The sequence below is a fragment of the Ambystoma mexicanum genome, chromosome 7q (assembly GCF_040938575.1).
Source record: "Ambystoma mexicanum isolate Mex_15411 chromosome 7q, UKY_AmexF1_1, whole genome shotgun sequence".
In the NCBI taxonomy this organism is placed as follows: Eukaryota; Metazoa; Chordata; class Amphibia; order Caudata; family Ambystomatidae; genus Ambystoma; species Ambystoma mexicanum.
The window spans coordinates 787,294,865-787,319,531 of NC_090941.1; the positions used below are offsets into that span (position 1 = coordinate 787,294,865).

The window sequence follows — 24,667 nt, forward strand, 5'->3', positions numbered from 1 at the left end:
CTCCAGACCTGCCAGAGTTTCCACTGCAGTGGTAGGTGGTGATTATGGTGGACTTGCTGCCCTGCTCGGCTGCCTACGGGTCTGGCCTGTGCATGGGTGGAGGTGGATGGTGTGCCAGCAGTGGAGAGTCCAGCCTCATCACTGTCTGTGAACTGTGTACTGTGAGGTTGGCATCATGGATGGAGACACAGACAACAGATTAAAAGTTAACAATAATGAGTTATAAAGAAAATGTCCGGATGGAGTAAGGCCTATCTTGCCATAAGGTAATGTGGGATTTCCCAACCTAAAGAAACCAAGGCAAGGCTTTGTCAGAATGTTCAACTGAAAAGTCTGTCTGCGTCCAAAACCTCTGCTTGCCCACACACCTAAAACAAAACAATATGTAGGGATGTCAACCATAAACTAAGCAGTGATTCAAAGTTCTGAGCTGATTTCCAACTCTGGCTTACTTTTCAGCTTCTTTTTCCCCCAATGTCAATAAGTTCACCACAATGTTCAATTTTTTTATTTTTTTATTGTTTTGGCTGATTCATCAACCTTTCAATTTCGTAAGATTACATATTAAAACAGTTCAATACACATCGATAGGAATGGGTCATCAAAAAATATAAAATGGATAAGAGAAGAATTAAAATCACGCTAGTAGTTCGATAACTATCTCAATCTACTAAAATTACTTCTTAAATTACAACATTTAAACTTCAATATCATTTCTGATTGTTCCCTGAGTGTTATATGTTTCCTAGTTCCAGCAACTCCGAAAATTGCATCGTAGCTATTCTGATCGATAATGCATTGGTGGTAAAGATTAAACGCCATAATTCTTCACATGGGATAGTTATATGTTCTGATTTCAGACGTTGAAAATATCTATTTCTTTGGTTAATCAAGGCCAGACAGGCTGTGATTAGATGATTCAATGTTTCTTTTTCTAAGAAATTTGTACAAAAACAAAAGACATTTTCGGGTTTGGAGATCTTATTACGCCAAGCCAAAATGTCTTTTGTTGGCCATATATTTAGGCAAAACCGCATATACTTGTTTCTAAAATGCGGCGAAGGATATTTCTTTAAATATGCGGCCATATGATGGTATGTTTTATGGCCAACTATAGGTATGTCAAAGTCTTTATATGCCATACATCTATTCCGAGTATGTAACCAATCATGTTGGTAACTTTAAAGTAACTTCTGCATCTACCAGCGTGTCCAGAACTGGATTTCTGCATTTGAACAGAAAAGCATTCTTCGATGTTATAAGATGATTTGCTAAGATGCACAAAAGATTTTCAATATTGTTAGAATGTTCTGCAAGTAGACATTTTCTAAATAAAGAACACGATTTCCATGTATAAATTGCATGCATAGAAAGCGCACCCAACTCATATTGAATTAATGGCAAGGGAACACAACTTGGCAAGGTAAATATATTTCACCAAAACTTGCCTTCGATTTTATCCCAAAATGGTTGACCTCTTACTGATTTAGTTTCGGCTCCATACAATATAGTTGGCAGTACCTTATAGGTATAATATATCATTATATGATTGCATGTAAATTTGCCGAATTTATACAGTTGCACTTTAGCTTGCGAGGTTGCCGTAGCCAGTTTGCATTTCATATTCTGAAGATATGGATCATCATTCAATGTGTTATTTATAATGACACCTACATATTTATATTGATCAATAACCTGAAGATTTCTTTCTTGCAAGGTCCACTGAAAACTTTTTTTTTTCACTGTTGTTTTCATATCAAATTGATTTTTACATGACCTGAGTTTTATCAAGTTTATATGATATTATTTTCACTTGCAAACTGACTTAGACCTTCGAGCAATATCTGGAATCCCATTTGTGTTTTTGAAAGAAGGACAAGATCGTCCGCATATAATAAATACAGTATTTTTTTAAAATCCCGGTTTGGAGAATCAGATTGAATTGATAAAAATATTTCCTTCATATCTAATATAAAAAAATTAAAAAGTACAGCTGCCAGTATGCATCCCTGCTTTAACCCACGAAAGGTGGGAAAAGAAGTCGTTAAAAGGCGTTCTAGAGTCATTCTTACTTGCATGGTGGTGGCTAAGTGCAATAAATCAATTAAAGTTGCTAGTGACGGTAGGCAATGGCGTTCTCGTAATTTTTTTTGCAGCAACCTCCTATCAATCAAGTTGAAAGCCATTCTAAAATCTACAAATGCTAAGAAGAGGGATTGGTGTTGGGAGGAACATTGAGCTTTTAGTGCGTGTATGGTTGTGATGTTTATCGCGATTCCCATCCCAACTACGAACCCAGTTCGAAAAAAGGGTCACGTGTATTTGTACTCTTTGTCCATGCATTAAACTCATCTAGCATTATTCGTGAGAAGATTTTTCCTGCAGCATCTAGAAGGGCGATCGGCCTATAATTGGCAGATCTCGACGATTGCCCTTCTTAAAAATTGGAATGACTATCGAATAATGCCAAGATTTAGGTATTTGTTGAACTTCAATGATATGTGTAAACAAAATACAAAGAATAGATGCCCAAAGTTCAGGATGTTGTTTAAACATCAGATTTGAAAGCCCGTCAGGCCCTGGAGCCCATGAGCGACTTGCCTTATTGATGTAATACAGAATATCTTTCCATGTATATTTTGTAGGGAGAATCGTTCTTTTTTTTTATAGCTATTTGGAAACCTAGAGTCATCTCTGGTTCAGCATATATGGTTGAAAAATGTGTTATCCATTTAGATTCACTTACACCATTAATTTGTACAGCCAACTGTGAGTCCCTGGTCGATTGGTTAATCAGGGCCCATATTTGGGCAGAATTTGTGTTCCACATTGTTGTTATCATTGATTCACCATCTTTCTGAAAGAGTATGGACTTTCTTCCTCAAATCCAATTTCGATATTTGGACTTGATCGATTTTATCGTTTCACATCTAATCTCAGCTGGCAGACATAGCTTTTTTTTTAATTATGTCGAAAGAGAGCTTTCCTCTCTTTGACTTGAATATCAAATACGTGATTCGATTTAAATTTCCTAATACTCGATTTATTCTTGATCACTTGATATAGTTGGAGAAAATCTTTAAATTCAAAATTCATCATGTCAACATTGCACGCTAGTTTATCACAACTATCCAGCAGTGTGGCATGTAACTTCTCCAGCGAGTTTTCTGTCCATCGAAATCTATTGCCACTGTTGTTAACATACAGAATGCCTCGAAAACTCGTTTTGGGAACAATGATGTTCTGGGGGAGCGTGCAAATCAAAGTCAATATGTTATGATCACTCGCATCAATATCTAGAACATGAAATTCTCTGGTAAGAGAGAAAAACAACAAATCTACATACACAAAGGGCCTCATTACACGATAGGCGGAGGACCAAGGTGCTAGTAGCACCTTGGTCTATGCCGGTAAAATACCGGCACCGCCTTGGTGGAAAGGGGAATTACCGCCCTATTCCAAGGTTGGCGGGGCGGTAATTCCCCCTTCCCCCATTGCCCTTCCCCATTCCCATTTTTGCCCCATAGGGCTCTATGGGAATGGGGAAGGCGCTAATTACAGTGCTGCAAATTGCGGTACCGTAATTAGCACCCTGGTCCCTTTGAGGGTTGGTTTTTAACGCCTGCTAAACAGCAGGCGTTAAAGTACCTACCTGCAAAGGGACCTCGTAGTAAGGCGGTAAGGATTTACCGGTACCGGTGCCCTTACCGCCGTCCGTATAATGAGGCCCATAGTCTATTAGTGCTTGCAGAATCCCTCTCTTTCATGTTTTCTTTGGTGGTATGTCACCTTCTAGTGCCCCGTTCACCATGATCATGTTCCTTGTGATCATTAGCTTATTCCACCTCCTAACTCTAAGATCTCTTCAAGATGCTAGTTTATCTAAGCAATGCAGGTTAAAATCCCCCACTATAATAGTGTGCGTTATTTGGGGAGTAAGGCTGATCAAATCTAATAGTGGTATAATCACAGACATAAAAAGGTCTTCAGTTAAGCCTGCTGAATTCCAATAAATGTTTATTGCGGCCATACATACTCAATCAGTCTTCCTTTTTATTAATTGAATGTAGAGATTTGGTGTCTTCCAAGGCTCCAATATGAGCCCTCGACTCAGTTTCACTGCAATCATCAAACCAGACGTAGGTCTACCTTTCAGAGCGCCTTTGGCAGTGTTTAGTAAAATCTCAGTCATCCCACACAGGGGTGGCCATCAGCCAAGTCTCCTGTAGGAAGACTATGTCAAATTTCATTAGTATGCTCTCTCAGTTATTAAGTAGATGTTTATAGCCTCTTGTATTCCAGCTAGCGATTAAAATGTCTTTTGTATCTTGGTTGTTCATCAGTCATGGATTAGATTTACAGTATAAACAGTTATTCTCAGCAATAATACGTTCAGGATTTTTACTAGAATTTTATACCACTATTTTCATCTGTGAAGAAGTGCGAGTAGTAAAACTACTATTAATATGCGTATTTCTAATTGGATTATACGTAGATAGCAGTTCAAATCCCAATTCCAACAACTGCTGTTTGGTCGACCATATGGTGTTCAATATTACTCTTGAACAAAACAAGAGTTTAGATAAGGCAATGTTACAATGATAAGGCCATTAAACACTTGTGTATAGGCGCGTTACAAATGCCATATCATATCATATCATACCTTCTTCAACAAATTCCACTTGATTTATATCGAAAGAAGTTATGTCATCCAGTGCTGGGATATCAGCAAATATTCTAATACGCTGGCTCTATTTAGAACGCAGAACAGGTTTGGTGAGGGTCTACAGCGTACATGTACAGAATGCCACGCATCGTTAATCGTTTTTTGTTGCCTAAACTCAGTTACTCTTTTATTAGAGTTCGAGGTATCTTTTTTAAGTTTTGGATCAAAATATATAGATTCAGAAATAATTGGTTGTGGAATGATCAGAGATGTTTCATGATTTTTTAAAGCAGGACCTCTTATATTTTCCATCCGATACTGCCATTGTGACTGACTGCCGGGGGAATTTTATATATTATTTGCTGCCATATAGCTTTCTATAGCTATTCTAATTTCTTCTATTTTGGCAGATTATTTATTTTGTTTCTCTGCTGATTTTGACAGATACAAACTATCTGAGTGTGTGAGGTGTTAAATCTCGAGTCATCAGATTTCGTTGATCTGTATTTTTAGTGTCTAAACTAAAAGACACTGAGTTTTTTTTATTTAAAGATTGTTAAGATTGTAACGCTTTTTGATCATTAAACGTCACAGGTTTGCCAGTCACAGGTTGTACTCTGGTATGATTTGCGCAAATCGCCCCAGAATTTATTACCCAGACACCCCGACAAAGTCCGAAATGTGGGGAAAAAAATGCATTTTCCGTACATTTCACTCGGCTCACCCATCGAAAAACGCAGCCAACAACACATGGCCTACTGTCCCGCGTTCCCACAGGTGTCCCGATGAAAACGGTACCTCACATGTGTGGGTGCACCTACGTAGGCGCCAAGGGGAAAACATAAAACACAAGTAACCCTAAGTCTGTTTGCATGTACAAATCAATTTCCTTCCTAATTTCACTGTGTCGTTGGTCAATGTTTTGTGCTGTAATCTTCAGATCAGTACTTTTGTTATTAGTCACCTGATTCTGTTTTTCAGTATTGATATCAGTTTTCTCTTCAATTGTTTCTTGAATGGCACTTGATCGAAACTCAGTGGCAGCAGCTATTAAATCGTCTAAAAGTTTGTGTAAACTAACACTTTTTGCATTGGTTTGAAAATTATCCTTTTTTCAATTGAGCTAGGTGATGACATTTTTTCACTACAGCTTCGGATGCTTTTGTAGAATCTTTTTTTGGAACTGATAGTGACTTAAAAATTGTTTCGTACTAGAGTGTGATGAAGCCTGCGTCAATTTCACATTTTTCTTTTTTTTTTGTCTTGTGGTACAATGTGTTTTCCTTTTTTCTTGCTATTCTTTTCATAACTTTCGTTAGTTTGTTCTAATCGAGAGACAGCGAATATCGTGTATGTTTGCTTTTTTAGTAGAATGCTCTTATTTGAGTTATTATTACTTATCTGCTGAGTAGGTGTTAGGGAGAATTCTCTCTTTAGGCTGAATGTCCTAACCTAGTGAGTCCCCCAGCAGCTTTGCTGGATTTCTGGAGTTTGTTTTTTTCTCCTGCCAAGAGTGAGACTCTTTTTCTCCCACTCTTGGACATGATTTATGGTGTTCCTTTGACTGTTTATGTGTTTTATGGGCTATGGGGTCCTTTACCCCATAGCGTCTCATGTGTTTTTACTATGTGTGTTACACAGCACCCTCCGTGCAGTTACACAGGGGTGTCATAGTGACACCCCACCATAGACTCCATACCCTGGGACTGACTACTGTCTCCCAGGGCATGTAAAGTCACCATTGGCTTTACTAGTCCCAAATTATTAACAGAAACCGGTACAAACCATCATATTGTGGACGTACTGGTCGGGGCAATTCGATTGCCCTGGGGTCTGTTAGTCGAGGGGGCACGTCTCCGTCCCCCCTGATCGAGTTTTAATATATCCCTATGGGTTTTTCCCATTGTTCGAGGCTACCAACTTTAATTATTTAATTCTCATAGCCTCGAACATACCGCTGGTTTATTTATTTAATATTAATTCGCCGGTTGGTATTTTTTGCCAGGACTCGATTCTAAGATGGCGTTTGTGTTCTCTTCTGTGACTCCAACCCAAGTCGGGCCCTTTGTTCCACTTTTTGGCGGGCTTCTCCACAGAAGCCTCCAAAAGTGGTGCCACTTTGCCTGGGTACCAAAGGTGGTGTGGGAGGGGGTTTAGGCACCGTGGACTGAGTTACCTTGGTAACTCAAGTCGCACTCTTGTGTGATTGGCCCAAGTGGTGAGCCGGCCGGCTCACCACTTAGCATGTTTGATTGACAGCTAGGCTGAGTGAATGGGGGTGTGCTGCATAAAAGCAGGGCTTTGGGGACTGGAACTTCAGAAGTCGCCACAGGACCTGAGAATCCGACGAGGGAGAAGCTGAGCCAACCTACCACGACGACACCACCGGTGGAGCCCTGCGGAATCGACTCACCACTTCCCGACGACAGAGAAGATCTCCCGGCTGGAGAGGCTTCTTCCCCTGACTGGTGGGCACAACCAGTTTACCTTCTTTTCCTCGCATCCCAGGACGTCTTGTGGTCGAATTGCCCGTGCCAAGCACCCCGGCAACCGGATAGCCACTTACCACTGGACCGCAAATAAAAGGACTGCTCCTTTTACCTGAGAACTCCGCGGCTGGTTTCTTCCCTGGCAGTGCAACGGACTCCTGTCTTCCTCCCCGACGAGATCCTCTCTTCCCCCGGATGAAGCACCGACTTGCATCTGCTGCCAGGAACAACTGCCCCCGCTGGAGTATTCTCACCACTTTAAGGTACCGTGTCCGCCAGGCCTCCCTTTCTAAAGATTGCTACAAGGTAATAATAATCCCTTAACCTTCTGGACTGGGCTGGCCGCCTTGACCATCTAACTGGTCCCTTTCTTTGGTCCAACTCTTTTCGAACCTTTTCAAGACTTTTGTGCACTGCAACCGTGTGACCTTGGACACATTTCGTTCTGATCCTCTTAAAGTGGATCCGGCCTTCTGAACTCTAACTTCACTGTTTTACTTTGCCTTCCTCTCTTGTTGTGTTCTTGTGAAAGTGTTGGGATCTGTTTCAATTTATGTCTGCTTTTCTCTCCCTTTTTAAAAACGAATTATTAGAGTGCCATCTGCGTTAAGCGCTCACCGCTGTCTGAAAATAAGTGGGGCTTTACTTAAGAATTGTCTAATATTCTTTTAAGGGAGTGTATCTTTTAGTGACTGTGTTTTTGAACTGCTTAACATTAATGCCTGTGTGTTTTACTAGATGTGGTTTTAAATAAATAATTATATCTCTTTTACACCAAGCTCTGGTCAGTGTTTACTTGTTCTACTATGTTCTTTTGACCTATTGTGAATACTCTGTATACTGCCTAACTCTTCTTGAGGGAAGTCTGACTGCTCAGCCACAGCTACCAAGTGAATCTGTGTGGTACAGACTGCTACCAAGTGGGTTTACTGCCAAACACCTGTATTCTTAAATCTTTTGCAGTGGTCCCAGAGGGAACTGCACAGGTTTCTGTCCAACAGTAGGGATCAGTTGAACTACATTATCTTTGATGTAGTCGCCATCAGAATCCTTTGGAAGGATGACCGCAGGCATTAAAGGAAGTTCATTGAGCACATTTTCACCTTGAGTTGGGATTCGAGCTCCAGGAGGGCAATCCGACAATTCACTCAGAGGTGGAATTACTTTGATTACATTAGCTTTTTCCAGTGATGAAAGGCCAGTATTTGCTAATGTTTGTAGATAGAATGATTGTTGTTCTAATATTTTATTTATTAAGTGTTTCTTGTTTAATCCAGTCTTTTTGGTCCAATGTATCAAACGGTTTCAATAAAGACCCGATTGCCATATTCATTGCATTTTGAGTTGTTTCTATCAAAGATTGAGGCAGGTTTACTGGTGGTGCAATGGCATTTGGCAAGACATGAGTTGGTATATTTCTAGGGGTGGGAGCTGCGTAAGATACTGCTATAACGGAGCTCTCCTGATGCTCATATCCAAACATTATAGGCGACGCAGTCAAATTATTTGATACATCACCAGTTGAAAAACCAGAGCGATTTGGCTATAGGTCTATTACTACAGAGCTAGAGTGGTAACTTACATTGGATGGATTTAGATCAGACTCTTCTATTTCTCCGCCTAGTGGTTGAACAGGACGAGCGCTAGAGCTCGGTAGTGGAGGCGGTATTGGAAGAGGGGTTTTCGATCTCTCGATCTGCTTCTGGGGAATACCCTCAAAAGCAGAAATCACAGGCTGATTGAGAATTTCAAAGTTATGGGCTGCCGACAGAGGGGTTTGTGTTTTCTCCTTCTGCAACTCGGCAGCGTTCACTTTCATGAGTGGTAATGCTGGTGTGCCTTCATAGCCAGCCTTCTTTCGCCACAGCAAACTTCCTTGTGAGCTTCCAGGGGTTCACTGGTCTTGGCGCAGTTTCAGATCACACAGTCCATCCAATACAGATCACGCAAACCAGGAACTTCCAGGTTTCTTTCAAAGTTTAATAGTTTCATCAACAGGAAGTTTCTTACGCCACAGCTTCACCACTTTATTACATATATTGTTTCTTAATCTGGTTTCTGCTTTATCCAAAGTTTTTTGCATTCAGACAAGTGATTCAGTTTGCCAAAGGTGTTGCTTTCACTTGTTAGACAAGTGGTTCAGTTTGGCATAGATGTTGCTTTCACTTGCAAATGTGGCTTTCCCTGAATAAACTATACCTTTGGTTATTTCCCATTCGGTATTCAATAAGGGTCAATGTTACTTAATTATGTGCCACCTTGCATGTTTCATTCAGTTTGATATTCAATAGGCTTAACTTGTGTTACTGTCACTTGTTTCATGCAGTTCGGTATTCAATAGGAGTTTGTTCATTTGATTTCGATCACTGCTTCTGTATTCACAGGTTTAAGGAGTTCCCCGGTGAGTAAAATGTCCCTGACACTTACCCGGGCATTGCTGCTCCTCCACACGACTTCCCCCCTTCTGCAGGAAAATCTATTTGCCGGGCGCTTCTCGCAGCACTTTCCAGGGATCGCACTGAGCCGCGCCGACGTGGTCCGACAGCTCCAGCTGTTTACCTTGTCTCCAGGGGCTTCTCTGATCTGCACTATTCCTCCGGCAGGCTCCCCCCAGAGACTCAGCGGGCGTTCTGATGTTTTGGTTTCTCCTGCTCCTGCACGAGTCATTCTTCCACTGCTCTCTCCTTCCAACGCTCTCCTTGCAGTTTCATAGCTCTACCTTTTATACACCAGTGGTCCAATAATGGACTGCAGGTGTGTTCCATCAATAACTGTTGCCTGACTCGCATTGGTAGTACACGCCTTCATGCATCTTCTTCGTCCAAGTACCCGAATGGTGAGAGGCGGTAATCTCTACTACTCTCAGGGCCCAATCCTTGAGCACACTGGTGGTCTGATACCACCTGCCACCCCTATGGTGAGGTCTTGTGGGAACGGGTAGACGCGAACAGCATGATGTTTTTGAGCTTTGTTGCTGCCTCACTGTTTGGGGCGATTGCACTTTGTTATGGACTGGTTGGTTTTTGTTGTTCTGTTCAATTATAGGCATCTGTAAAATTGTAGGAATTGGTGGGAAACGCAGTATGGGAGGGCAATGGGAGGGAAAGGAGACCAGAATTTATCTCATTGAACGGGGAGCCTGGCGGGTGGGTGATAACCGCTTGCGGCAGAGCGAGGAGGTTCCAAGTCCTTGAAGTTGTGATATGGTTGCTTGCGAGGACGACACACTACTTAGAGGGCAATGCTTAAGGTACTGACCTGGAATGTCAGGAGGATGGGCTCAACGTTACGAAGGAACCAGGTGAGGTCCTACCGTCACAGGAAGAAAATATCAATTACACTGTTAGAAGAAACACCTGCTTCCTGCGGAGCAGGAGAAGGTGGTGGCTAGGCGGGGAGAAACAGGATCTGGGTCCACATACTTGCAATATGCCAGGGGGTTCTTGGTGTGGATCGATGCTGCTGATCCATTCTGGTTACTTGACATTGACACAGACATGTAGGGTAGATGTATCATAGTGCATGGCTATGACAAAAAAACAGGAGATATCTTCCTTTCTGCACCCCTCGAGAGGTAGATTGGCACACCTACGGAATACACTGTTCCGTGGGGGGTGGGTAACTTTAATTGTACGCTGGATCCTGTTTAAGACAGGTCGGACCCCAGACAAGCTAGGCCGTCTCCCGCCTCAGCGACCCTAAACGCTATTCTGACTGACCTCTCACTGAGGGACATATGGCAGGCTCTGAATGAGGATAGACGGGATTACTCATAGTACTCCACCCCTCACAATTAAATGTTCGTGGGGATCAAGGACCTGGGTGACTTCACTGAGGTGGAGTATACTGGTCGATCCATTTCAGATCACTCCCGCTTATAGTTTACTGGAACAGGCAGGGACCCAACTCTCCTGTGCTCACATGGTGTATGTCTGCGGAGATCCTTCAGGATGATATTTTTAGAGATCGCATGGGGGACTTCCTTACTGACTTCTTACAGACCAATGTGAGCAGTGTAGAGAGATGGGGCACAGTCTGGGAAACACTCAAGGTGGTGACTAAGGGGGAGGGTATCGCCGGGTCAGTCTGAATCAGGTGATCGCTGCGCGAGGACCTGGGGAAGTTAGAAGACCGGATCCAAGTGACCGAGAATGACAAGATCTCAGATCCCACTGCTGAATCTGAGCTGCTGCTGCTCCGAACGCAGTGCACTGAAGCATGGGAGAGACTCGGTAGGTTCGATTATGAGGTGTATACTAGGTGCATGCATGGGGAGAGGAACAAGTCTGGGAGGCTGCTAGCGGGCTCTGCAAAAATGAACAGCCTCAACGAGCAATTACGCTGATACGAGACGAGAGTGGGGTCTACTGGCGATCTCAGGTGGCGATTAATTATGCCTTTAGCACATTTTATAATAGGCTGTACCAGCATGAGACGCCTGTCGACCGTGACGAGCTGCCTTCTGCACTGTCCCTGATTAAGCTGCCTCAGTTGACTGCTGAACAGACCTCTGCCCTTGAACAACCAGAAACTGAGGAAGAGATAGGTGGGGTGATTATGTCACTGGCAACCGGGAAGACTTCAGGGGGAGACAAGACTCCCTTTTGAGTTCTATTGTTTCATCTTCCTCATCACAGTGATATTCTGCATCAGGTTTGGATGAGTTTCCCTCTTCCTCGCCACAGTCTTGCTAAGGATGCCTCATCTAAACTATAACAAATAGTGGTGTGGGGGATCAGAGGGAATGGAGTGGTGTATAAGTAATGCATTCTCCAAGGGCCATTGTCACCAGTCCCATGAATGCTTTACCTACCCATGAGATCCACCCGCTGAGTACCACCCCCAGGAGGACTATCATGTGGCAGCCTCACCTCCCTGGTCTCATGGAAGGGGTATATATTTTTTTTATATTTATTTATTTATTATTTGGCTGGCTGGTAAAATCAACCTTTCAAATACAAAACACATACAAATACGCAAACATTTACATGTGCACAGTAATTTTAGATAAAACCATAATAATTATACGAGATGCAAAACACAATTATTTCATCATGAGATTAATTAATGTTGTTGTCTCCAGGATCCAAACAAGTGTCATTCAAGTCTACTGTTCGAGTAGTCACTTCAGTTCGTTATAGTCCATTGACGGGATTGCATCTAGATATTGGGCCTCATTACACAGACGGCGGTGGACCAAGGTGCTATTAGCACCTTGGTCCATGCCGGTAAAATACCGGCACCGCCTTGGAGGAAAGGGGAATTACCGCCCTATTCCAAGGTTGGTGGGGCGGTAATTCCCCCTTCCCATTTTTGCCCCATAGGACATAATGGGAATGAGGAAGGTGCTAAGTACGGCACCGCAAATTGCGGTACCGTAATTAGCTCCCTGGTCCCTTTGCGGGTTGGTTATTAACGCCTGCAAAAAGCAGGCGTTAAAGTCTCCAACCCGCAAAGGGACCTCGTAGGAAGGCGGTACCATTAACAGTGACCGTTAACCCTTACCGCCGTCCGTGTAATGAGGCCCATTGTATTATTGCATTCCTAATTGCCAGATTCGTACTCTTGAATACTCTGAGCCATATTTCATTTTCATTCATTGGAGTGTACAGACATAATAATTTGCTGAAATAGATTTTTCTCATCGAAATTAAAACTGGACAGATCACTACCAGATGCTGCAAAGTTTCTTGACAATTCAAGTTACGACAAAATCAACAATGGTTTAATTCTTTAGAAAGGATTCCTCTCCTTACCATTATTTCTGTTGTTGGTAATAGATTGAATCTGAATCGCACGTATTGTTGTCTAATGTAAGGTGACGGAAACTTTACCAAGTAATCCAACATTACCCGAAGTTTTTTTGACCCAAATAGCTGTTCATTAAAGTCCTTATAGGTACAACATTTGGCTCTATTGAATATCCAGTCATATTGGTATAACTTCAACTTTGCTCGGTCTGGGTTTGTTAACAAAATTTCTACAGATATGGATGCGTCAGATAGTGCGTACAGTACACAGCTTCTCTATTTATGTCAAAATGTGTGAGCTGAGCCGACAAGATGATACGCAACTGTGCTTAAGATGTTATTTGCAAAGCCTAGTAAGCATTTTCGAAATAAACTCCACATCTTCCATATCAGCTGTACAAAAAGCGAGACCATGCCTAGTTCGAAGCGGATCATGGGAAGCGGAGTGCATTGTGGTAGTTTTAACACAGATTTCCAAAATTGAGCTTCACACAAATCCCAGATATTCTGCGTCATAGGATGTTTGGCTTCGACCCCATACAATAAAATGGGCACCACTTTGGCTTGATAGAACGACATGATGTGGTTATAGGCGAATTTGCCATATTTGAACACCAGTATGTTTGCCTGTGATTTCAAGGTTTGCAATTTGAGATTCAGTGATGTAATATAGGCAGTTTCAGATAGTGTGTTATAAATTGTTAGACCCAGATACTTATACTCTGAGACACTCAATAATTCCACATTTTGCAGGTGCCACCTATATTTTTTTGGGGAAATATTTCTATTTTTATGACAGATGACAATTTGTGTTTTTTCCAGGTTATTGATAAGATTGTTTTCCAATGAATATGTGGATAATTTGTTCAATACATTTTGAAGCCCACTAGGGGTTTGTGACAGCAAGACAAGATCATGCACATATAACATCCAGGCTATGCACTGGATGCCCAATTTTGGTGCATCGCTTATGATGTTTGAAAATGATTTACCGAGATCGAGAATGAACAGATTACATAGAAAAGAAGCCAAGATACAGCCCTATTTTAGGCCTCGCCCTGTAGAAATTAGTTTAGAGAGTAGCCTTGCATTGTGAGTCGAACTTGCAGGGATGTGTTGGTATGTAGCTGTTTGATTATGGTAATCAAAGAAGAGGAACAGGTATAACAGGCTAATTTCTTGTAAAGTAATCAACAGAGTCATACCCGGAAATCAACAAATGCCAAATATAGTGGCTGGTTCCGGGCTGCACGTTGCGATTTTAACATGTTAAAAGTAATAATATTTGGTGATGTCCCTAGTCCAGGCACAAAACCTGTTTGAAACGGATCTCTTTTTCTTAGACTAGACGCCAAAGCGTTCAGATCTCTAAGAACGATGCGATTGAAGATTTTTTCCGGGGCGTCCAAGAGTGCAATAGGCCTGTAACTCACTGGATCAGACCTATTGAGAATGTTCTCTTTATCAAAGGTGAGGAAAAACTTCTCAGTGGTTTGTGTTATGTTTGGTTCAATACATGTAAGGTTGGGCCTTTGGTTACCATGAAAAGGGTAAGGGGTCTCCCCGATGGAAGAAGAGAATGACATGCTGTCAGTCATCTTGCAGACATGTCTGCAGGCTTGTAAGACACTCATGCAAAATTGTGTTTGTTCTGAAGACGCACATTTTGTATGATTGGCATGGGTGATATCAGGCCAATGAGTGCTGCTACTATTAGTTGTTGGAAGTGCCTACTGAGGGTGCACAGTGTGCATGCATGTGCACGTGGCATGTTGGACTGCCTAGGTCGCTGCTTGTTGTGGGTGCGCTGGGGCTTAACTTGCCAACATGGACTGTCACGGCATGCATGGGAGCATCTCATGCTTCCATGTGTTGCCATGCACATTCCACCTACAGTACATCTGCATTACTACATTTACCGTCCGCCTCTGGCACGTGCATGTACTCACTGTGTATTTGCTGTGATTGCCATGTGTTGGCCCATACCCGAGCTCATTGTGCGCATCTATGCTGGGGAACTAATTCTATTGGCCACTGCATTCACATGTACGTGGGGTCTGATAGACTTAATGCCATAACTGTGCCTTCCTGCTACAGCCCCTGTGCTCCTGATGACCTCCATATGGCCTTCTCCTCACATGGCATGAGGGTGAGAGGTTCCACTGTGCCATCTACTATGGCAGCACTCTCCCCCCTGTGTCGTGAGGTCAGGCTGCGGACCCTCGCCTTTAGATCGTCCCACCAATTGCAGCAGTCCTCCGCAGACATGATGTCTGCCCATATAACCGCCTTCCTCTATGCAGAGGTCTTCCTTAGTCTGCTCCCAAACAGCTCTTCAGCATGCACAACAACTGCATCAACCAGTCCAGTGAGCTCCGATTACATAAACTTGGGCTTCTGCAGCCTGAGTTCGGGGAGGTGTGCCTTTCCCTTGCCTTGAGATGTCTTTCTTCCCAAAATATGGTGTCCGGATGGGAACAGGAAATGGGAACAATGGGAGATTAATTGGAAAGAGTTTTTCAAGATGGCTACCACCATGCTTCCCGTTCCGGCAGTAACAATGTATTTTGGCAGCATTACCACCCGATGCGATGGAAAAGCTCAGGTGTGCATTTGTGCGCAAATACTATACTCCCATCTCCACACTAAATGTCATTCGTTTTGTCTCCTAGGTGGCTTAAAAGCATCACCTATGCGACAAAACTAAAGTGACTGTAATACCAGATTTGCTCCGTTAACAGTCTGTTAACTATCCTCTCTTCTGCCTTTGACACTGTCAACCATGCCATCCTGCTTAACCGTCTCAGTGATAACCTGGGTATCACTGGTCAGGCTCTGGCGTGGCTGACTTCTTTCCTCTCTGACCGACCCTCCCAGGTCCAACTGGGGTCCTTCCTCTCTGCTATCTTTTTCTCTACCTGTGGTGTCCCCCAGGGGCCTAACCTCTCTCCCTGGCTGTTCAACCAATACCTGGCACTCCTTGCCCACCGCATTGCCGCTCTCTGCCCCAACTTTCAGTGCTATGCGGATGACACCCAGCTCATTTTCAGGCTACCCTCAGCCTCCTCCTCGCCTTCCCTCATCTCAGATTGTCTGTCTGCTATCCAGGAGTGGTGCGCTGCCAATGACCTCTGCCTTAATGCCAGTAAGACTGAGATTCTCCTCATCGGCACACCCGCTCCCTCCTTTCCTGTACCTCTCTGGCTGGCCTCTCTTGGCCCTCTTCCTGCTCCCACCTGCAAGGCTAAAAACCTCAGGGTCATCTTTGACTCCACACACTCTGTCTCTCCTCACATCTCTGACGTCTGCAAGAAGTCACATTATCAGCTGCACCTCCTCAGAGGTATTCTTCCTTTCCTCTCCTTCCCCCAGAAGCTCACTATCTCCAGAGCTCTGGTTCCATTTAAGCTGGACTATTGCAACAGCCTCTTTCTAAATCTGCCTGCTTCTACTCTCCGACCTCTGCAATTCATCCAGAACAGGACTGCAAGACTTGTCCTTGGCCTCAAGCCCAGGGATCGTATCTCTCGAGGACTGAAATCTCTGCACTGGCTCCCAGTGGTTGCAAGGATTAAGTTCAAAACCCTCTGCATCGTCCACAAGGCCTTCTGGGGCCTGGGGCCTCAATACCTTCAACTCTCTCTTCCTAAATATCTTCCTCCTCAAGCTCTTCGCTCATCTGCCTCCAAGTCCCTTAGGGTCAGCCACTTCTCCAAGCATATAGTTGGTGGTAGATCTCTTTCTTCGGCTGGTGCCTCCCTCTGGAACAGCCTCACAGCCTCCCTTAAACTTCAGGAGAACCATCTCCGGTTCCGGAAGCACCTCAAAACCCTTCTGTTTGCTTCTGCCTTTTCTCCTTCTCTCCTCTGCTGACCTCATTGCTGTTACCTGAACTGCAATGGCTACCCTCTGATCTAGGGCCCAGGTTTCCTCGCCAGCGTCACACACCTGCACTGCCCACCTGGCAACCCCCGCACTTGGGACCGTTTCTGTATCCCTACAGTCCCCTTACCAGCGCTTGACACCTGATGTCTGCACTTACCCATGCACTTGCCACCTGCTGGCCGTTACTTGCCAATTGTTTTATCCATTCCCATTTACTGCACTGTCCCCGCCCCTTTTCCATGCACTTGCACGATCTGAATGACACCTGGCCTAGTAGGATCCCTGTCTGTCCTCCCCTTGTTCCGCTCCCTTGCCTCGTTGCGCCTTGAAACACTTGTGTATAGGCGCGCTATAAATGCCATATCATATCATTCAAAATGTAAATGCAATTTTGTTCAAAGGAGATACAGTCCAGTGTGGTGGGCATTTATATATTGTCTTGGTTTTTGGACAGTAAGCAAAGGACTGAAAAAACATTTAGAGAAGCAAAAGGATGCTGAACATGTACTAACACAACTAACCAGGTTTCTGACTGAAAAAGATTGAAAAAAAAATGTTTATCACCAAAAACCCTAAATATGAAATCCCATTCCTGGGTCCAAGGCTGAAACCTGACCACTTGAAATTCAGGAAAGCTCTGAAAACGTTCCCTTTTCCATAAGGCTTTCTCTTCACCTTGTGCATGTTCATCGCTAGGGGAATTGCCTCTGGAAAGTGAACTAACGTTACTGCTGCTATTGTTGACAGAAAAATATTAAAGTATGGGTCAGAAGCTGCTGCAAGGCACTGCTGCTTAAGAGGGTTTCTAATGCATCTGATTTCTCCAAACATGCATGTTTTGAACCGTGTGGATCTCTCCCTTCCTTTGTGTGTTCTCTTTTGATTACAGCACTCTGAAGCATCATTTTTTCACATGGCACATTAAAAAACACAAAATAATTAAGAACTATTTTTTTTTAAAAAAGCTTACACTAACAATAATGTTTTTCTATTCCAATATCTCTTTCGTGCCAAATGTGACACTATAGGTTCTTTCACATAATAAAAAAACAAGGTTATTTCACTTTCAGATTTGAAATTACTATACCCAAGAGCAAACACAAGCACTGAAATTATCATTACACTTGTTTTTCTTTGAACAACTAACATTATGATTTTGCATAAAATATAGCATGTGTGAAAGCACGAGCACATTCAAACATTTTGACATACCTTTAATAGTGCCACTGCATAACTGCGCTCTTGCTCAATCCAGGAAGGAATATTATCTCTCAAGGATTTTTGCAAATCCTTAAAAAAAAGAGAAAAAAATACATTCAGGCATTTTTTTTAATCAAATTGCCTATTTAACTGTTATATCTTCAATGCTTTCTCAGAATTACTTAATGTGTCTACAAAGTCACAACTGTATTTTATGTACTGTAAGTGACTTCAATTCAGCACTCCAACTAAGTCAATGCCTAGTCTGGGATGCCCAATGGAAGCCTTTATTTATATATTTTTTATGACAAGTTCATAAATCTGGATGATGAACCCTTATATAACGCCCCTCTCTTTGAATCCCCTTGACCTCACTAAGCCAAGAAGTAGGTTTGTTTTGCAAATTAAAAGATTTATTTGAAAAATTAAACAATATATATATATATATCAAACTTTTATGTATGAATAAATTAATATTTGATAGCACTCTTATGAATATGACAGTGATTAACAGTGGATAATATTACAGTAGAACAATTCTTTAATTACTGAGGAGTTGGTATAGAAAGGATAAGGTAGCAGAGAATACTTTGTATGGTTTCAAGGAAAAGCAATGATGGAAAGAATGCAGCACAGAAATAAACTGATATGGTTTCAACAATAGATAAGACGATCACTTTCTTTATGACAACTCACTCCCCCCCTATGCAACATGAAGAGATGGAAATGAGGGCACACAGGTTTTCAGGAATACAATCAAAAGCAGTTCAGTTCCCCCTAGCAAGCTTAGACCAACCGGTATGCTTTTAAACAGTCAAAAATACTTTTACATGTGATTTGCAATGAAGTGAAAAATATGCTAAAAATTATTTTAATTTCCTATAGGAGATTCAGGGTAGGTGATAGCTACTTTGAATTAGTTCAGGTCAACACTAGCAATGATTCAGGAATGATTATCAGAGTGAAAACGAATTTCAGCAGTTGCAAGCAAGAAGCAGCTATTTTTTTTACAAGTGGTGGAATGGAGTCAAATTGCAATTCGCGGCACATTTTCCGTGTGCGTCGATCGCGATTACTGAAAAACTATATGGAGTTGAAATGTCATTCTGGGTTTGTTGGAAAGCTTAGATTCTTAGCTTTAAGATGACCGTTAAATTTCGCTTCTAGGACGTACGGTTCAAAAGATGCGGACGTTTTTGTGGAGGTAGATTTTCAGAAATGAAGTAAAGATTCAGAATGACAAATGACACTTTCACAGCTTTGAAATCACAGAATGGACACACGATTTCTATGCAATTCTAAATAGGTTGAAATGGATGGGATGAGATTATTTTAGACTAAGAGATGACTATGCACAGTTCTGGCTGGATACTTACTCCTAATTTTGGACCGGAATGGGCCTTGGACTGCACTCTCGCCACGGGACGGTCTCTGCCACTGGTTCTGCTCACAGTGTGGCCTCTGGTCTGGGTCTGGCACTGCACAGCGGTCTGGTCTGGTCTGCTATCGGCACGGCACAGTGGTCTGGTCTGGGTCTAACGGGTTCTGGATACAGCTCTGCTTTCTGGGTCTGGTTCTGGCACAGAGTTCTAGCCAGAAGCAGAAACAGCACAGCCCGGCTGTTTTATTCTGATGTGCCCCTTGGAAGTCTGGGGTAAAATCAGTTTGCAAGATTGGAAGGCCAGCTGAGAAGAGTTCAGCTTGCAGTAGGCCCTCTGCTTCAGAGTTCTGGAATCTGGAGTCTGGTTTTCCTGTGCAGAGCATCCTGCCAATGTTCAGGTGATGAGTGAATCTGGAAGTTCCCCCACTAAGGCTTGCCATCCTTACTTATAGCAGAAATTGCATCACCAAAATGGGTGTGTGCTTGGGCATAACTAAGCCTGCCCCTCACAACTTATCATTGGCCAAATTCTCCTCTCTCCCTTGATTGGGGAAGGAAATGGAGTGTCATCGTGATGAGGTATGTTTATGGGTCAGAGAATCCTCCCCTTGTCACTTTGCACACAAATCTATTTTTGATTCAAATCCATATTTATCTGTGTACAATGTTTCTAATATTATATGTCCAGTTAACATATTTTCTGTAGTGCCAAACCATCCTATCCCTGTCTTTGTAAAATGTTGTGTCCACTTCTGACAGAATTCTGCCCTTTTCATCCAGAACACTATCTAAATTCTTCCAGAATTTACACAAATGTGTGCAAGGAATATGGGCATCAGATGATGAAGTGTCAGATTTTTAACATACAGACATTTGGAGTAATACCCTATTTTCCGCTACTACCGCCCAGAACATACCACAGAGTCCTAACACCTCTTAAAATGTGCACAGAAAAATCACAGGAATAATGATATTATTTATATAATTTTGACAATTTTGTACTATGAATTATCCATCTTTTTGAAATTATGCTCTGCCCAGATGGGTGTGGTTAAGTCCCAAAGCACATGGGGGAATTTCTTGTTCGTCCCCGCCTCCAAGCTCAGCTAGCTCACAGAGGCAGTGCCCCTCCCAGTTCCTTCCAAGAGGATGCCATTTACAACCTCCTGATTTAGCAATTGCTTTGAGCCAAGGGAAGTTCATTGTTCTGTTTCCCTGCAGTCCCAGGTACCCCTCCCCTGATTCAATCAGAGAGGTGTAATCTCCTTTTGGTGGGGGCAGCAGAAGGCAGGCCAGGCCTGTGAATGCAGTTGCTGGGCAAGTTTCAACTCCTGTCGGGGGTAGTTGCTGGGCAGAAAGAATTCAATCCCTTTAAACCAGGCTTCAGCCAAATGTCACTTTTATTCCAATTTTTCTTCCTTCAAATCAAACTTACAATTTTTACACATGCAGCTAGAACGCTGATTCTAAGTTCAAAACTATGACATTTAAACAGTTGCAACCTATGCGACACTCAAAAGTAGGTCACTCATTTATTTTAAACATTTCGATTTTAGTGGCTTTAAATCCAATTTCACTTAAGCTGCTGACATCCACAGCTCAGCCAGTTTTGTTATGAACATTAGTTTAGGCTCTTCATCTTTCCAGATTTTGTATGCACACAAGACTTCATTCTACCAGACGTCTGCTGGTGTTCAGTAAGATTTTTGAATATCTTGCAATGTTTGAAATAGGCATTTTGAGCTTGCATTCAGAGAAACAAAGGTGATTTCAAAGCGCTTTTTGAGCTAGCAGGCACTGCTGTTTTTCCTTTGGCACCACGTTTCACTCATGGCGCTTCTGGCCCATCACGCTCGCACTGGTGGGTGGCAGGTCAGGCGACTATTTTGGTGTGCGCAAAAACTGCGCGGTTTTCCTGGATTCTGGCGCAAATGTGGGCTTTTCGGCCATCTTGGATTTTCTAAGCCCACAGCACCAAATGTTGCAGCCTAATAACTCGAACATGGGTCAATACACCTGACAGTACATACTTTGATTATGACAGTTATAGAGGTGTATTCATTGTATATAACTGTCAGACAAACTTGTTATTGTTACTGTTAAACAGCATTTGTAAACATGTTGTGGCAAGTGCCATGTTTCTAATGTTCACTTTTTTAGAGGGTGACCACGGTCTTTGCTTCTAGCATCATGACATATTGTCAGGTCTCCCAGGCAACTTAGAATCATACAGCATTCTATGCTTGGGTGTATACATAAAGGATATGTGAGTGTTCATGAGAAGGAGAGAAACAACATTCTGAACAGGAGGGCCTCGTTTGAGAATAAATACTTTTGGTAAAAGCAACGTATCTGTCTCCTGTGGCTCATTGAGGATACTTCATTAAACTTTTGTTTTTTTAAAACATGTTTGGGTGTTTGTGTTTATTTTGATTTGTCATCTCCACAATGCCCGATACTTAAGCTTTCCTCATTGGCACACATGAGGAGTACCTTCACCAGTTATTGAAATATGTACTAGTCGCCAGCACAAAACATCCTTTAAGAAACTCCATAAAACAGAAAGGTGGAGACGGATGTGTGTGACTGGAACAAAGATATCAATAAGGATAAAATCCTTACAACTTCTACTTTTACTAAAACATATCCCTTGTGGCACCCCATAATTTGTAAGGGTAGAAATTGTCTGGCTTTTATAAAAAAGAAAATGTATTTAAGTTTAACACAATCAATTGCCATACAACCACAGCATCAGCAAAGTTATCAACATTGCATAGCTATCAATACACATAACCAGCCCACCAATTAAGAAATTAAGAAAGCTACACAAAATATTCAGACATCATGGAACATCAGTACAGGTAAAACTAAAAAAAACATGACTTGCTCAAGGAGGCATGAGGTCAGATGGATAGTTGACTAATGATTAAAAAAAGTGTCCCACACAATTAATCTATATTCATCATCTCCCTCTCTGGCCCTACATCTACCAATATTGGCTTTTGCAGTTGACCATCTGATGACAACCTTTGAGGTGTCCTAATTCGAAGGATGGGGGCCACTGCACTCTTGCAATGCAGAGTCAATCTCATCTTAACCAGTAACAGACCTAATACAATACATTTGGAAATGGCACTGTATTATTCCCTTACTGAAATCTTGCCCAGCACTGGGTGACATCCAAGAGATATTCACCACCTTAGCCCAGAGGTGCCCGACTGGTGGATATTCCCATACCATGTGACAAAAGGTAGCCAGAGCACACAAGCTTCTATGGCAGCCTCCATTGAAATCTGGCACAAATTTGCATAACATCGATTAGTTAGCTATACCCTGTCGGGAACTTACACTGAATTAACTTCAGCTCAGTGCTCATCGATTCTTTCTCTGCAAACATGCAGCTTTACAACTCTAATCCCCAAGAACCACACCAATATCTTCTTCCCATAAATGCCTCACCTTCATCTGCGCTTCCCTAAACAAGATCAGCAGAAGAGATCTATAGATGGAAGTCATTCTTTGTTCCTCCACTGCCTAAAGATGTCCTTGTTTTTACAAAAGAGTAATTTACAGGCAATTCAGGAATACCTAGCCAGGTTTTGCAAATTGTTGTCAATAACACTCATATGCATTTAAGGACCCCCCCCCCCTGCCGCTCACAGAAGACAGTGAATGAAAGCACCTCACCATTCTCACAAAAATCACCCACCATACCAAACCCCCTGATGGCACACAAAGACCTTACTAATGAAAGAAGGGAAACATTGAAAACAGAATTATCCAATAAACGGATTCTGGGGGCAAAGGAAAGCTAGCAACAGTGGGCTTACCACTGCCTACCACTCCACATATACGTTAAACTGTTTTGATTAGAACTCATAATTGTGACAATCCTCCAGATGATGTCACTTCTCCCCAGAGGGAAGCCCCTTAGCATGATACTAGGGAGGTGAGGCTGCTAACCGATAGTCCCCCTAGGGGTTGTAACATGCAGGAGGATCTCCTGGATCTCATGGGAAGGGACTCCCCTCCTGGGGGCAAGGCCGTCAGTCTTGGACACGTCCCCTTTATCTTTCAACCCCAAAGGGTAATAACAGCCAACCCTTCCTTAAGTATGATAAAGTCTGAGACTATCTGTAACTGTAATGTGTCAGACAGTCTCACCATGATAGGTACCGGGATTAAGAATAACGCAAGAATGCTACTGACAAGCATAAAGAGTGCTAGACCAGCTGTTGTCAATCGAACTAACGTTACGCTGGGGCAGTCCCAGCTACTTAAGCTAAACAGTAAAGAAGGACAAACAGAACAAAATCCGGAAGGAGAAGTTAGCGAGCTAGAAGGCCACAAGAAAGCCAGAACTGTGGAGGGCCGAGAAGGAACCGAGGGATGTGAGGAAAGTGGCTTGCCAGTCAGCTGAGAGTCGACAAGCTTGAAGCTGAGAGTCAATGTGGTGGTGGCGTGACCTGTGGTGGGTGGATCATGCAGTCAAATAACTATGCTGAGACCGCCAACACAAGCCTACTGCAGATCCAAGTAGGCGATTCCATGGGAAATACGAGGAATTATGGTGGTTACGCAACCTGTAACGAGTGGACTGGCTTGTCCGAAATGTGCACCAAACCATCAAAAGTAATAGCCCACAAAATCAAGCCGGCAGAAGAAGAAAGAGAGAACGAAACCACGACCTCTGGTGAAACCGGTGAAGAGGTCCGGAAGAGAAGGTAATGTGAATAACAATAAGTCTGAGAGGGGTCCGAGAAAACTTAAGAAGCTGAAACAAGAAGTCAAGAGGGATATATATAATTTTGTGAGGCAACTCCCTAGTCAGTTCCATAAGACTGTGCTATTGAAGAGATGAAGTAACTCGAAAAACAAAGCCTGCCAAAAACTAGGTGAGAACTAGGAGAAGGGAGCCCTTCGCCTAGTCACGTTACATTTCTAGAACTTTGTGAAAATCTGAACTTTGAAGAAACTTATACACAGGAGAAAGGAGACATTCTCCTGGGTTGGTGTTAGGAAAGATTCCTCTTTACTGCACCATTCCTTCCATCTTTATGGAACCCCCAAACTTTTTGCTTTTATTTTTGAATCTGATCTATATTTTTGCTGTGCAGTGAAGCCTTAAGCTTCATTGCACTGGCTTTTGCTCATATGTCATGGGAAACGGACATGTCCTTCAGGCTGTCAGTACTGGGAAACATTGTTTCCCTTAGTTGCGTTACTGTGTTACTACTTTTGGTTACTTTTGCATCACTTGTGTTAACTTTTTATCATTGTACAAAGCAGCTTACAC

General features: G+C 42.7%; 1 protein-coding gene across 3 annotated transcripts in view; it reads right to left on the reverse strand.

The window, feature by feature from the left end:
• DYNC2H1 (dynein cytoplasmic 2 heavy chain 1) overlaps positions 1-24,667 on the reverse strand; it is a 3,314,293-nt gene that overhangs the window by 519,749 nt on the left and 2,769,877 nt on the right. For all 3 annotated transcript variants that reach the window (XM_069639013.1, XM_069639012.1, XM_069639011.1), the window contains one exon: positions 18,003-18,080. In XM_069639013.1, the coding sequence (XP_069495114.1) occupies positions 18,003-18,080 (78 nt within the window). The remainder of the gene's footprint in view (positions 1-18,002; positions 18,081-24,667) is intronic.